This window comes from Xiphias gladius, chromosome 21 (assembly GCF_016859285.1).
Source record: "Xiphias gladius isolate SHS-SW01 ecotype Sanya breed wild chromosome 21, ASM1685928v1, whole genome shotgun sequence".
In the NCBI taxonomy this organism is placed as follows: domain Eukaryota; kingdom Metazoa; phylum Chordata; class Actinopteri; order Istiophoriformes; family Xiphiidae; genus Xiphias; species Xiphias gladius.
This window is the reverse complement of record NC_053420.1, coordinates 12,470,305-12,486,233: the sequence shown is the minus strand read 5'-3', so window position 1 is coordinate 12,486,233 and position 15,929 is coordinate 12,470,305. Positions and strand designations below refer to the sequence as shown.

Below are 15,929 nucleotides of genomic sequence, written 5' to 3'. Positions count from 1 at the left end.
TAGCTCATCCATCAGATGCCAGCAGCATTACTTTTAGTCAGAGTAATTGTTACAGAAGGATGGTCGATGCAATAGTCTGTAGTAGCACGCAGACACGTTTAGGATTAGTAATTTGTAATCAGTGACCTTAAAAATGAGTAGGGTATGAGCAGGAAAAGTAAAATACCTGAGGTGCACCTCACAATGACCGAGTGATCTGGAAACTGATGAGCTCCATGTTTAGGATTTTCTAAGAGGAAAACACGCTTTCTTTTTTCTCGTTTACACGACAACAACACGACTGTAGTGGTGTGAAGGGTTATGATTTCTATCATTATTTTACTGAGCGGGTAAAACCTGTCACCTCTTAGTCTTGCTTGTCACAGAGAGCAGAGGAGGAGTGGATCACTTCAAAGGGCCCTGAGAAGAAATAATGCATTTTCATACTCCACCGAGCATGTATACGCTCTTGTCCTTGGAGAAATGAAAAACCTACAAAAGACTTGGAGAAGTCTCTCAATATTATACATCCGTCATCGGATCTCATCCATTTTTATGTACCAGTGAAATTGCTCAAATGTAGATTGTAAATCACCAGCTGTGGCACCATGTGCATACTAAACAACAACACTGCAATACTATTATTGCAGTGTTCTATAACATGTGGAGTTATTTCATTTATTTACTGTGATGCTGTGACACCTACATATATGCGGTTGTAAAGTTAGCCTAAGAGCGGGCTCTCGTGCTATTTTCTGTGCACTTCCTCAACGGTAGCACTGAACTGAGGCTCTCTCAGATTTATGGTCCAGACAGGCTGCTCTTTTGTCCTTTATCAACATCCTGAATCCTGTTTCACGTTCTAGTATTGATTTAACATCCTCAGATACATCTTGACTCATTAGTTAATGTCAGTGCCCTCATCACATGGTGCAATGTAGAGAAATAACCACCGTACTCTCACCTTCATCAGATTACAAAGTTGCAGTCGTGGTGCAGCGAGCAAGGGGTCCTTACTGTTGAGTTGTGAGAAATGCCGAAAACCATTTTGTGCGATCTTTGTTCCATCCGTCTATGCTGATGATGACCTGTATCTTTTTTCACTGTGTCTGTTGTTGCGAACTCTCTGAAAATGTTACCCTTCACCATACACCACTGCACAGTCATTAAAGGCCTTCTTCATAGAAAGCTGCACAGCAAACTGGGTGATACAACAAAGCAAAAAGCTGACCCGAATCAGAAGAGCATAGAAACTATGAATGTGCATTTCTGTGATATTGATCATTGCTCAAGGGGGATTTGCTTGCCTGCATTTGCAGAGAGTCCGTGGCTGCTTAGGTCAGACTTGGGCATTTTGTTGTGCAGAACAATCATTCCACTGAGTTTCTCAACCACTTGTTATAACTTAATAACTGTAGCTAAGGGTTCTACTTATAGTAGGCCTACGTGATTATCTTCCAAGGATGATGCCTTCCTACAAATATAACATTTCAGCTAAATCAGCCTTCATGGCTGTCAGAAAGGAAAAGCAATGATTTAAACTTTGATGTGATTTATAACAATTTCCATCCTCTTTTTCTCTCCCACTCTTTATATGTCTGGTCTCGTCAAGGCTCCCAGTTCTCTAGTTGTTCGGATGACAGCAGTCCCTCATGGCGCTCATTCATGAACCTCGTGCCCCCTCTCCTTCTCTCTCTGGCTTCAACACACCCCTCTCCGATCCTCCATCATTTCGGCGGCTCGATGCAGAAACACCCTGCACCCCGGAAATGGACCTGACCCCCACTCAGTGCGTCCTTCGCAACGTGCTCTCCATAGATACTGGCGGTGCTGTCGAGCCCGGGGGCGGAGAGGGTCAGACTACCGGGCACAACCAGACACCAGGCGAGGAACAGCAGGAGCACTTTGCGAACAGTGTCCTGAAGCTCCACGAGCATGATGGGAGTCCTGGAAGGACAGAGGGAGAGGGGCAGGAGCCGGACAGCAGCGCGGTCAGGAGCATGTGTTCTGATGCCAGGCTACAGTGCCAGTCTACCGGAGGGGGAGGGGGGTTTCTGGAGGGATTGTTTGGGTGTCTGCGTCCTGTCTGGACTATGATTGGAAAAGCCTACTCCACAGAGCACAAACATGACCTGGACGGTAAGTCTAGCAGTCACATTCGTTTCAGTATACAGTGCAAACACAATCGCATCTTTACACACTTGGATGGTTGCTTTTAGTTTTCCAATAAAAGCAGTCACTATCTCCCATTTAATTCCTTTCTGACGCTTTGATATGCTAATTGAATGATCTTATCCCCCAGTTTAATTACATTAAACAGTTGGTAGAAAAATGACTCCCACAAAGGCCGTGTTGTAAACAAACACTTTCCTTGACGTGAAACGAGCTGCGGCCAGAGACTCTATCAAAGCTGCAAAGGGCTCATTTTCCCCTGATATTCCCCCCATCCTCTCGCCTGCTTGTGCCAAACCCCTTCCCACCAACTACTACCCCCCCGACATAAAACTAGCTCCCTGTGACGCTGTGTTGTTTATGTCTGCAGCCACTACAATAGCGCAGAAGCTCCCCCGGGACTTCTCTACCAAATCTGCTTCATGAATTATGCATGGCCACGCTCTGACCCTGCGCCTCTCATCTCTATTAACGCAAACCTGACGCACGCACACACACACACACGGATGTGAGCATGCGCCGAAAGGATGAATGCACACACACACACACACACACACACACATTCATAAACACATCCACAAATAGAAACACACACATCTAGCATCGCCATGAACACATAAAGTAAGATAAGATGCCAAAAACTAACTTGATAAAATACATACAGCTTCACACATCAGGCATGAAGGTGACAGTCTGTGTCTCTCCTTGTCTTTACAGCCTCCTGATATTTTATCACCCGTTTGACTCCCACATCTCCCCTTCGCTCCCCTCCTCCTTCCATTTCTCATTGTCTCCTTTCCTCTCCTTTTGATCCTGTGCTGTTATCACTCCCAGCCCATCTGCACCTCGCTGCTCCCCTCCTCTGCGCAGCATCAGAGGGAGTCATACACACTGAGAAGAGCAAAACAGATATTATAAAAAGTGAAATAAATAGGGGTATTTCAACTGACTGCCTGCCTACCACATGACAATGCCCTTTTATTAAGCTTTGATCGGAAGGAACAATGTAGCACAATAGAAAGCAGGAAAATTGTCTGTTCTTTATTGATTCTGGAGGACTTTTGGGGTGTCTGGCAGTGTGCTAAATTTCCTAATTTTTTCAGATCAAACACAGCAGACCAGGGGAAATTCTGGTGTATCAGACGTGGTCTTTATTGTAACAAATTTGAGGGGAGGCTGAGCTCTCAATCAGTCAGTGGAGGGCATTAATCATTCATATCATCCTTATTAATGTGATAAATGTGTCTGAATCTTCTGTCCCCTTGTTAAGAACAGCAGCGGAGCCGGCTATAAATTGTCTCTGTATTAACAGTCTGTCTTTGGGCCACATGGACCCCGGTCGACCCGTGTGGAACCCCCTGACCCCATCTCTTCTCTTTACACACACACACACACACAGCTACCACTGCCACTACCGTCACTTCCCCTCCACCTCTCTATTCACCATACGTCCACATTAGGCTCTCAAATCCCCTCCTTCTTCTAACCCCCTCCTGCGCGTCGGACCCCGGTTTTGCGTCAGCCCCACAATGGCACTAAGCAGGATTTAAGAGGGCTGAGGGAGACTTACGCACAGGAGATTAGAGCTCCCTGTCTGTCTGCCTGTTACACCCTGAGTCTTAGGTTAAGGTGAGGTTCAACCACGGAACAAGATGTCAACTGGGGTTCTGTTTCGAGCTACAACCAGTTTTACTGTCACAGGATGTTAAGATATGGCAGCATTCTTGGTGGTGCTACCAGCTCAAGTTACATACATGTTGGGGTTTTTTTTTCTCTCATTAAGCAATCAGTTTTGCATTTTGGCATAGTTGTTTAGTGTATTTGGCAATTAAATATGCATTGAGAATTCTTCTTTTTCGTTTTATTAGCACTTCAGCAAAAACGCCAGTTAGAGCACTACACAGTGTTACACAGTCTTCTGTACTACAAGACATGCTGAGATATTAAAATATGAAGAGGTAGACATAAAAATAACTCAGACGTATAACTGGACAAGTAGGAAGCTATACAATAATGAATGTAGTAAGAGATAATGACCATTACAGCATCACACAAATAAACTTAAACAAGACTAAGAATCATCATCAACCACATTAGCGGCTCTGTGAGGCTCTACGTAGGCACAGTGGTGCTAACATGCTTACAGTGACAACGGTATCATGCTGATGTTTAGCAGGTATAATATTTACCAGGTTCTCAATCTAAGTTTAACCTGTTGCTAATTAGCTCTAAACTCAAAGCAAATCTGAGGCTGAACGTCTTTTTAGTTTTGCTGGTACCTGGTCATAAACCAAAGTATTGGGCAAGTTAACATTTTGACCTCCTGATGATGGACCTGGAGGAAAAGTGAAGGGATCAAGTGATTAAGATTTTTCCTCTTGGTACCTTGATTATCTGTAGCAGATTTCACAGCGATCCACGTAATAGCTGTCAAGATATTTCAGCCTCAACCAGAAATATCATCTTCATGATGGCGCTAGATATCTCAGAGGACTGTCAAAGACATTAGGATTCATCCTCTGGGGACAAAGAATATCTGTACAATATTTAATAGCAGTCCATATAATAGTTGTTGAGATGTCTGGACCAAAGTATTGGACCAACGTTGCCATTCATTGAGCCATGAAGCCAGCATGGCTAAAAAAGACAAAATAAAATTGACTAAAATGTTTAAAAAGGAATAAAATAAACACCAAAAAGTACATTTCTATTGTTCACTAAAGAACTGGTGTTTAACAGCAGTGATAAACATCAGCTGCTCTTAAGAACGGAATTTTGAGTTATAGTTTTGTCATTCAAGTTGACAAAATTGACCTGTAATCAGTTAATACAATCATCACTCGGTTCTATATCCATAATTGACATATTACTACACCGATAAACTCACCAACCACATTGCCTACATCTTCTTCCCCTATCTCAGAGGCATGGGAGGTCCCATTCGAGGAGATATCGGACCTGCAGTGGGTGGGCAGCGGAGCCCAGGGTGCCGTCTTCCTGGGTAAACTGCACGGACAGGAGGTGGCAGTAAAGAAAGTGAGAAATATCAAAGAGACTGACATCAAGCATCTCCGCAAGCTCAAACACCCCAACATCATCACTTTCAAGTTAGTAGAAATGATCAGTTGGCTTGTTATATCACCGGGAGCGCAGAGTGCTTCAATAAAATTTCATATGATGATCCAGTTTCATACTCTATTAGCCCAGCTCTACAAGCCCATGCTAATCAAGTGCCTGTTCTCTTTGTTAAGCGAAAGTTAGTTATATATATGAGGGTATAAGGAACTTATAAGAACTAAGAAGGGTATTTAAGCTTGTTGTTTATTATGTTTTAATAAGTTGTGAAAAGATTTCATAAACCCAGAAGGTTTTAACATTTTCTGACCCCAAGGAGGACCATGTGATTACATTACAATGTCGAATACCTAAAGACTGGAAGTTTCAAGTTTTTGTCCATCCATCACTGGCTTTGTAACAACTCTAATATGTTTAATCCTAACATACTATACATGTTTTGTTTTTGTTTTTTTTACACTCTCAGAGGTATTTGTACCCAGGCTCCATGTTACTGCATCATCATGGAGTACTGTGCCCAGGGGCAGCTCTACGAGGTGCTGAGAGCAGGCAGGAAGATCACTCCATCCCTGCTCATGGACTGGGCCATGGGCATCGCCGGGGGCATGAACTATCTTCACCTCCACAAGATCATCCACAGAGACCTCAAGTCACCAAAGTGAGTTTTTTACACTTCAAAATTCACTGTGTCATCACGGCTCTGTAATTGAAGTGTAAATGATAATATTAGAGCAAACAGGTCACTAAATATTTACAATTAAAGTTTAGGTACAGCTTAGAAACTGTCATACTGGAGATAGAGGCACATTAAAAAGACAAATCACACACTGCTTGACTTTGTTATTCGGACACAGTTTTCAGTGCCAGTGTAATACCTCAGGTGGTATCTCACTCATGATCAGTCTGACTTCGATATTTGGATATTTCTACTATGTTCCAAGCTTTAGAGCAGTGGTTTCCCAACCTTTTTAGGTTTTGACCCCATAAAACAAAGCGATGTCTACTCGTCTACTCCCCTCATCACAGGTTGCATTAGTCTATACATGCAACCTGTGAAAATGAATCAGTTCATTTGGAGACTTTTTAGAGGCTACCACACACATAATTTTGTGTAGCAGAAATTTTTTTTCTCCTTCCCTATTCTTTCAATCATCTCACAACCCCGTAAGATTTATCTTGTGACCCACAGTGGGAGTCATGAGCCTCAGGTTGGGAACAACTGCCTTTGAAAGTTCCACTAATTGGCCAAATTTAGATGCTGTAATTAACGGGCAAATTTCTGACCCTGAAAGGCCCTAACTCCCACATCACTGCTCAGGTTTTGACAAAACACGGAGCTATAATGTGTTATGTTACAGATTTCACCTGATCTAATTTATCTGGTTTTTTCATTTTTGTACACATATGAACTCAAACAGGTAAACGTAAACTTGCAAAATGTCATCTGTTGTGTCATTCCAGCATGCTGATCACCTACGATGACGCGGTGAAGATCTCTGATTTCGGCACGTCCAAAGAGCTCAACGACAAGAGCACCAAGATGTCCTTTGCTGGGACGGTGGCCTGGATGGCTCCTGAGGTCATTCGCAACGAACCCGTCTCTGAGAAGGTGGATATTTGGTAGGTGTCATAATCCCTTTTAAACTGTCTTTTTGCACCTTTGTGAACCTTTGCAATTTTCCCTTATGATTTGTCTTATCTGCCGCTGAATCAACATAGAATCTCATTAGTTACAGCCTGCTACAGTATAGAGCGCATGATCCGGTTTCCAGAAAATCTATTCAGTACTATGTACAATATCTCATTACATGAAATTCTATAGGGTCTCTGCCATATCTGATGGGTTGACCTGAGTGAAGCCCTGATATCCCCCCCAGTACATTGTCCCTCCCTCTCTCTTTCCCATCCTACATCCCTTCATCACTCTTCCTCTCCGTCCTGAAAGGAACGCTGGCTAATTTAATAATTGATTTGCCAGATGCTGCAGCGCTCAGGAGAGGCTGGAATAACCGTCCGAGCCTGCGGATGGTTTGGCCCAAGGCCAGCAGTGCATTAGCAGAGAAGTGAAAATAGGATTAAAAAGCTTTTGATGTAGAAAGAAGGCAAAAAATGGCTGTATACTGTACAGTTTTTTTTTTTAAATTTATGTAAATCAACTGATAGTAGTCCCTACCACAAAAGAGAGGGAGAGGCTGTGTTGAAGTATTATGTTGTATGTATTCGGTTTTGTTTGTGATGACGTACTATGACAGCTGGTACAATGTTCATCTCTGACTTTTATACAAGGAAATTCTACCAAAGGTAGAATTTAACATAAACACATTTTCAGGTGATACAAATCAGCTAAACAAAATATAACCTTCCATAAATTGAAGTTTCAGTTCAATTCAGTTCAGTCCAGCTGTATTTATTTCTGCAAGGGAAATTGTATGGAACAGTTCGTCACCCAGGTCAACAAATAAACATACAATAAATAGGAGAAGAAAGGGGGAAAAAGGCACTGTTAATCACAAAGCTAAAAGCAATCAAAGACTATAAGTTTAAAAAATATATGTGGTAATAAATACATAAGTAAATACAAAAACATAAATATCTATCTGACGATTGTTGCACAACAGCATAAGGTAATGTTACTTAACATCAGAGCAAAAATGTCAAAAATTGAAACTATATACTGAGTGGCTTCAGTATCATTTCCAAATTATATTATGTAAAATAATTGTAACGCAGTAAGAATTTGTGTCAGTATAGTTGCGTAAATATATTATGGGTGTGTGTATAAAATTGTGAAAAAAAATTCATTTTATGACAATAGCCATTACTTTTATTTATGATATAGTGGAGTATTTTTACATTTTTGTATTGTCACTTGAAGATAAGTCACACTGAAATGACAAATCGTTCCTTATTTTTCTAAATTATATCATACTGTATAGAAATACACCTGTAGTTGTGATCCATCATCTATTCAGCTGCTATTGCTTACTCTTGTGTTAAAACAATAATGCAAAAGTTGACTAAAAATCAAGGAAACAATAGTTTATACTTCTTGTGCATTTATATCACGAATCATAATCACGGAGATAAAAATACACATGTTAGAACAACATCACATACCCCCTCAGTGCTGCAAGTGATGCTATTGGCACCTTGGATACTGTACATGATCACCATGGCAACCCTGAGAGTCACCAACAACAGACTTCACTTAGTTACCATCCCCACGGGCCCGCTGCCCTGCTCTCCTACAAAACAGCTCAGTGTTTCATCAGTGAGAGACAGTCAAATAAAACATATTAACACACATTTTGGCAAAGTTTGGCAAATCATAATAGTTTTTCACCGACTGTTTCCTGGAGCTGTGATGTATTTATCACTGGGTTAATACAGTAAAGTGACTAAGCGTCAGTAATATTTGTAAAACATGCATAAATATACACTATGGGCACAACCACTGGGAACTGGTAGTATACATTATTTAGGCTGTTACCAGTCCAACTGTACAGCATTCATGGACACATTTCAAATGACAGAAAAATTGTTACCAGTGACCAAACCTATCATATTACTGAACTGATGAAACTACTCAAGACTTTTTCATGAAAGATTAATATATTTTTACAGAGATAAAGTATAGTTGCACCAATATCAGTGGTAAAAGATTTATTTGCAGAAAGTTTAAAAGTTTAAAAATGACATTTCAGTCTTGCTGGCTTTCGCCTGTTCACTTCACATCTTTATCACTGTGTCTGAAAGTATGGGTGCCGCAATCTCTCTGCAGGTCATTTGGCGTTGTGCTGTGGGAGATGCTGACAGGAGAGGTGCCCTATAAGGATGTGGACTCCTCCGCTATCATCTGGGGAGTGGGCAACAACAGTCTACAGCTGCCTGTACCCGATAGCTGTCCGGACAGCTTCAAACTGCTCCTGAGGCAATGCTGGTGAGCAAGCTGGGAGGGGAGGGGGAGGGGAGGGTGAGGAGAGGGGAGGAAAGGAGCTAGAGCGAGATAGAGGGAAAAAGAGTGACAGGGAAGAATAAAGTATGATGCATTATTGGTGAACGAATATAATGAAGTTGAAGGCATTAAGAATCCTGAGAGAGTGAAGGTGGTCAGGCAGAGGAAAAAGAAGAAAAAATTAAAAAGATATTTCACAAAGAGGGAAATATTAATAAGAGTTAAAAGGTGATTTTTTCAGTGTCTCTTGCATTATTTGAAAAACATTGTTTAATCCATGCGCAGGAACTGCAAGCCAAGAAATAGGCCATCGTTCCGACAGATTCTCCTGCATCTGGACATCGCCTCAGCGGATATTTTATCTACTCCACAGGAAACTTACTTTCAGTCTCAGGTAAGCTTCCTTTACCCCTCAACATCCGAGTTAAACAAATCAAGTGGGTGTTTTTAGTGTGAAAATTTTGCTCTAAAATCGCCTTTATTTGTCAAAGTCAGACTACTGAAGCTTCGTATTAACCTCACCTGAACTTGTCCTTTAATGTCTTTTAATCTCTAAACCACAGGGCTACCTTTTACCTAATTTAATCTAATTAGATTTATTATTTTACAATATTCATCAATACCAGTTTACATATTAAAGAGAAAGTAGACAAGAAAAGGAGACTGAAGTATTTATACAATATTGTATATGCACTGTATAATGAACAGAAAATATAATTGAGAACAATCACTTCTCAAGTCAGTCTCCCTGCTCAAATAAATAAATAAATGGATTATAATTGTCATTAGACAAGGATAGAAATAACTTCTGTACGGCTCTCTACTAGAGAACTGCCTGTCAGCAACATGCAGTATCTCTAATAGTCATTTTGCTGTTAAGCACCTGCCATTTGTTTCCAGTCTGCTGCCGTGATTTCAGGCATTGCAGAGTGTGCAGCTGCCTGGGGCCCCAGGCCTCTCAGGAGCCCAGTAATAACACCTGTCCTTTAAGTCACAACATATTATTGTTGTTTCCTCGCTCTTTCTTGCTTCTCACGTGTGAGCGCTGATTTTTGGTCAAAGCGAGAACCTTTTTCCAACCTCCATCATTTTCAAAATGAGAAGGTCTGTGTGATGGAGCGGGAGGGTGTGTGTGTCTGCCTGTGACTGGGTGGGGGATGGGGCCCGTGACAAATGTCAGACAACTGCAAACCCAAAACAGATGAAGGACAGGAGACTTAGAAAAGTGTAATTATGTGGAAAATATGTCTTAAAACCATTGCGCACTCCTGCGTGTGTAATTACGAGACACACTTGTGCGCACAAACATACGGAATAAGATTTTATTTTGCCTTAGCTGCAACGCCCCTGCCTCCTCCATTTTTTTTTTTTTTTTTTTGCATGATGCAAAACACAAACCTCTTTCTCTCTCTGCACTTATCCTTGATCCTTTATTCCTCCCTGTCCCCCTTCCCCCACCTGGTACCCTCCCCAGTTTCTCTCCTCTCTGCCCCATAATGGATTTTTCTTGTGACGTTAGAAGGAAGTATTTTCTGCTGGAGTGTATTGATTGCTTTAATGGTAGGGTGCAGAGAGCAAAAAGAGAGAGAGGAAGAGGGGACTGGAGACATAGAAGAGTGCATTAGCTTAATAAGAACAGCATCACTCGTGCACAGACAGAAATACACGCGCACACACACACACAAGGTACACACACACACACACACATACATGTACATGCACACGCTCATATATCTTTACTTCCTTTGTCCTTTGATATGACAGGTATCAGATAACAGCTGTCCCGCTTCAATGTGAACAAGAAAATGCCCACGCTGCATTTTTTTTTTGTGTGTGTGTGTGTTCATGTCATGTCAGCTCATGTTTAGTTTTGCTCCCTGTGCATTGATTATCATCTGACAGCTTAATGGGTTTTGTTTCCATGATACACATAAAACCTCAGTCTGTCTGCAAATTAAGAGCTTTTTTTTCACTACATAAAGGTGCAATGAAATTTAATCTCAATATATATCATCTGTTCTTAATATAATTTTTTCAAATGAAGCCAAGTCATACTTTATTATCCTGATGGAAAACACAGGATTGGCAGCGTTTTACAAATCTAATAAAACACAGAATTTAACAACAGGTGCCTGGAAGATAGTTATATGTTTTGATATCAGCTACAGAGACAAGCAACCATGATAATATCACTTTGCATTACCTTCAAATGCAGGGTACTGTTTTCTGGCTGGCACTGGTTATTGTACTGTTTTTACAGGCACATTTGGCTGGTTTGAATTGCTAGAGAACATAAATAATCGCAGCGGTAGTAATAGTAGAAGTGGGAATAGTATTGGGAATAGAAGCAGTGACTGTAGTACTAATAGTAGTAGTAGTAATATTAGACACCATTTTTAGTTTAAAAGTACCTGAACCCTTTTTAAACCACAGAAAAAAAGACATTTATCATTCCTAACTGTAAGATGGTGAAATATTCAGTCACTGTAAGTCATTGAAACCGGCTCTGATGAATGCGTTTCATGTGCGTTTTCAGGCGGAGTGGCGAGACGAGGTGAGGCACCACTTTGAGAAGATCAAGTCGGAGGGGACGTGTCTGCACAGGCTGGACGAGGAGCTGATCAAACGACGCAGAGAAGAACTCAGGTTAGCCAAGAAATGGGATTAAGGGCGCGTAAAGAGGATGGACACCTTGAAATATAGAACGTGGGAAAGCCAGTTATTGAGAAAAGAGCAGATGCAGTTACGGTAGTAGCAGATAAATGCGCGCGTCTGCGTATTAATGTCCCTCTCCTCACTCTCCTCTCCACACAGACATGCACTGGACATCCGGGAGCACTATGAGAGGAAACTGGAGAGAGCCAACAATCTCTACATGGAGCTCAATGCTATCATGCTGCAGCTGGAGATCAAAGAGAAAGAACTGCTCAAGTATGAAAACACTGACACTGATTTGTACTTGCATGACTTTCAAAGTAACAGACAAATTCAGTAATGGTTAGAAATCAAGGAGACCTAGGGCAGTATATTGTATTAAAGTCCTAGTTACAGCAAAATTGTAATATTACAGCTGTAACATTAGGAAAACTAGGGTTTTACTTATTCAAATACCTTGCACTATCAGTAGTGTATTTACTTATGGAAAGGCATGGAAAAGTTTGCCCATAATGTGAAGCAAATGGCCATTACATCCAGTCATACAGGGCCATTGCATGTAACTAAGTGCTCTCGCATGCTTTGCTGATTACCCATCAACATCCATTAAGTGAATATCGGTTTTGTGTTTAAACAGGAGGGAGCAGTCACTGGACAAGAAGTACCCGGGCTGCTTCAAGCACCACAGTTCCAGACAGTCCGCCTCCTCCAACTCGATGGAGAAACTGATGAAGAAACGCAACGTACCTCAGAAACTGCCCTCACACAGCAAGAGGTGAGACAGGAAGCAAATTGTTCCCATTTGCAAGGCTATGCTAAGTGATGCAGTGAAAAATAGAGCAGAAAATCCATCAATCAGCTATTAAAGAATTTAATCTTTTGATGTATTTTATTTTTTAAATTAATACCTTCCCTTTCTTTTCCAGGCCAGACTTACTAAAGTCAGAGGTTATCCTCCCCAAACTGGACTCGTCCATGACCCAGGTCACAATACCCAACAAAGGCTCTACCTCCCCGGGCCGCTCACGCCGAGGAAAACCCCGCTACAGGAAGGCTGGAAAAGGCAGCAGTGGGGATTTGGCTCAGCTAAAAGCCACTCTCTCTTCGTCTTTAGCAATTGTCAATGCCACCTCATCTGTTCCAAGTTGCAAGCACCATCTAGACCCCAGTGCAGCCCTCAGGGGCCTGCAGCATGACCTGCTGCTCAAGAAGATGTCCTCCTCCAGCCCCGATCTCATTTCAACCACCCTGGAGGCTGAAGGCCGGAGGAAGGGGCAGGTCAGGCCTGGCCTGGACAGAGCCGGCAGTCAGAGCGCCTCAGCCGGTCTGGGGGAGAGCAGAATGACTGGAGGGCCGCAGGAAGGGCACGATGTCGGTGTGGGTACTGACGAACTGGCAGAAACACCTCCACGCAGTGACACGCCCAGCGAAGACGCAGCTTCTATTCCGTTCTCCAGCAGCCCCGATTCACCGTGTGGCAGGGGAGCTGCTGCAGGCAGAGCGTCTGTGCTCGGGAGCACCCGTGTTCCCCACGAGGGTGAGGAGAAGGAGGATGGAACGGTTATCACGCGCTCACCCCGAAGTCAACGCCTCACACCTGCAGCGCTGCTCTACAGGGCAGCAGTGACACGCAGTCAGGTGAGACTTAAGCTGCAATGAAAAATGATGCGTACTAAAACTAGCCCAGTGGCACTAAATCATTTTGACTTCTGCCTTGAAAGGGAGCAAAGATGAATTGGCACTGAGATGCTTTGCGGAAAAGAAACCCATGTAATTTCGTTTGTTGCCCGTTTCATTTGAGCCTCTGCAACAGTGGTATGTATCCAGGGTGTCATCAGGGTCACATCTCACCAGATGGCTCAGAAATCTTTGCAGGATGGTGGGCTATTAGTCTGCAGTGAAACAGGTCAACGCTGATGTTTCATGCCTACTGTAAATATTCTCCACAGAGACGCGGAGTGTCCTCAGAGGAGGAAGAAGGAGAAGTGGACAGTGAAGTGGAGTTGCCGAGAAGACGGTAATAGTTTTTAAAGACATTAGATGAAATTATTGAATACATATTGTATTAACATTTAAATCTTTGCATCCATGCAAAATGTTTATCTTCTTAACACACTTGCAAATGACATTCTAAAGCCCCCACACACTGTTGGTGGTGTTTTTGATTTATTTTGCCGGATTAGACCTCTTCTCAGATATCACCTGAAGTCTCCTGTTGGTTTGTTGCACCTGTAAGGGTGAGACAGATTAGACTTCTGTTATTCTTTTTAGTAAATGGAGTTTGGTGACCTCCGTTGCATGAATTCCCCAAATAGCTTCGCCGAACTTGATTAACTGCTGCATGTTGGGCTTGAATATGCCTGTGGCTCTTTTTCTCTCTACTGAGAAGCACTAATAAATCCATTAATGCCATGAAATTATGTAGAAATTATTCCATGAATATATCGCCTCTCTCCTAATGTCTTGCCCCTTAGGCGTCCCGTGAGCATGAGCAAATGCCAGTCCCTGTCAACGTTTAGCTCAGAGAACTTGTCGGTCTCGGACGGCGAGGAGGGAAACACCAGTGACCACTCCCACAGCGGCACACCGGACGTGGTCAGCACCAACACCGATGAGCGTCTGGACGACAAGAGCGATGACCTGCTGTCTCAGGGCTCAGAGATTCCCGCCGACCCGTCTGACCCGACCCAGCTGGGCTCCGATGGACTGTCTGAGAAGGAAGCTATTCTACGACAAGTCAAGACCCACCTCACTTCAAGTGACCATAATTATGAGGTAAGCAAAAAAAAGGGCAGGTGAACAGAAAGTGACAAAATGGTAGTCAGATATACAGTATAGAAACATGCAGATATAGCTGACAGATGCTAAGGTGCGTACCATGACAATACTTCATCAAGATCAATGATGATCAATCTGTTGCTGTTCTAACTCAAATAATTCATGTTTTTGCTCCACACCAGGGCCAGTATGATGACTCGGACTGTGACAGTGCAGAGCTGGACCATTCAGGCAGTGCAGAGCCCAGCCAACCTCCAACCAACTGGTGAAAACCCAACGTCTCAACCCACTCAGACACGCGCAGATCTGGCCTCCGAATGCCTCTTTCGCTCTCACAGACCTTAGAAAACACTGAGTCATGATCAGGGATATAGCGGAGGGGGCAGGAAATGAAGGCCTGTCTCCTTCAATCACAAGCAGCAACACAAAACAAATCCTTGTTGAGTGGGATCAAAAACCTGGAAATATCCTGGGGGAAAAAAAAAAAAGAAAAAATCCCACTCTGTTTGAGATAAATGCATCACAGGGATGTGAAAGTGGAGTGGGGCACTAGCCAAGCTGACGGAGCAGCTCTGTTCCCTCCATAGCAACTGGCCGAAGATCAGCCTTGCAAAAACACATCGAATGACACCTCAGCGACAGAGGCCTCAGTCAAAAGAGGCCATCTACACGACCGTCTGTTCACGTCTCTTGTCATCTTCCATGTCAGTGTGTATTTTTATCTCCGTCATGAAAATGTGTGTCGTGTTATTTCATGTCGTGTCATATGAGAACATGTTAATGAAATCCTATCAGGGCTTCTATTATATGTTAACGTTTCAATTGTCAGCATTACTGGGACACCCACTGATGTTGCTACTTGCACTTAATTTATGAAATGTTCTGATGTCGTTGTAATCATTGTGTCATATCCTCTCAAAAGATTATGCACTGACTAATTTATTGTTAATTTACAGTGAATTCATTGACATTTTAAAAAAAACAGTTTACATTTTTCATTTGTGTTGTTTACATTTTTTATTTACATTTGTAAGATGGATTATGTTGCCATTTTCTACTTCTGTGTTTTAATATCGATGTAAATATGAGATGTTGTACAATGAACAAATTTTTAAAATGTGAGATTGTATAATTTAAAGGTGCTGATGTTTTTAATTAGGTGGAGCTACTCTATTTGAACCTCAAAAAGCTTATGGTAGTAGAATGTACTGTAGCTGCTGTTCATGTCTGAGCGTCGAAACACAGAGAAAAGAGGAACAACAGGTGAACAAAGAAAAAGCAATATGTCTGCTCTGGTACAGTATGTCCTGTCATA

General features: G+C 42.3%; 1 protein-coding gene across 2 annotated transcripts in view; it reads left to right on the top strand.

The window, feature by feature from the left end:
* LOC120783325 (mitogen-activated protein kinase kinase kinase 12-like) overlaps window positions 1-15,929 on the top strand; it is a 27,902-nt gene extending 11,973 nt beyond the window's left edge. For both annotated transcript variants that reach the window (XM_040116241.1, XM_040116240.1), the window contains exons 2-14: window positions 1,592-2,118; window positions 5,075-5,258; window positions 5,693-5,884; window positions 6,688-6,846; window positions 9,008-9,166; window positions 9,467-9,575; window positions 11,718-11,827; window positions 11,996-12,112; window positions 12,474-12,611; window positions 12,763-13,474; window positions 13,786-13,853; window positions 14,311-14,611; window positions 14,797-15,929. In XM_040116241.1, the coding sequence (XP_039972175.1) occupies window positions 1,632-2,118; window positions 5,075-5,258; window positions 5,693-5,884; window positions 6,688-6,846; window positions 9,008-9,166; window positions 9,467-9,575; window positions 11,718-11,827; window positions 11,996-12,112; window positions 12,474-12,611; window positions 12,763-13,474; window positions 13,786-13,853; window positions 14,311-14,611; window positions 14,797-14,883 (2,823 nt within the window). In that variant the 5' untranslated portion in view covers window positions 1,592-1,631 and the 3' untranslated portion in view covers window positions 14,884-15,929. The remainder of the gene's footprint in view (window positions 1-1,591; window positions 2,119-5,074; window positions 5,259-5,692; window positions 5,885-6,687; window positions 6,847-9,007; window positions 9,167-9,466; window positions 9,576-11,717; window positions 11,828-11,995; window positions 12,113-12,473; window positions 12,612-12,762; window positions 13,475-13,785; window positions 13,854-14,310; window positions 14,612-14,796) is intronic.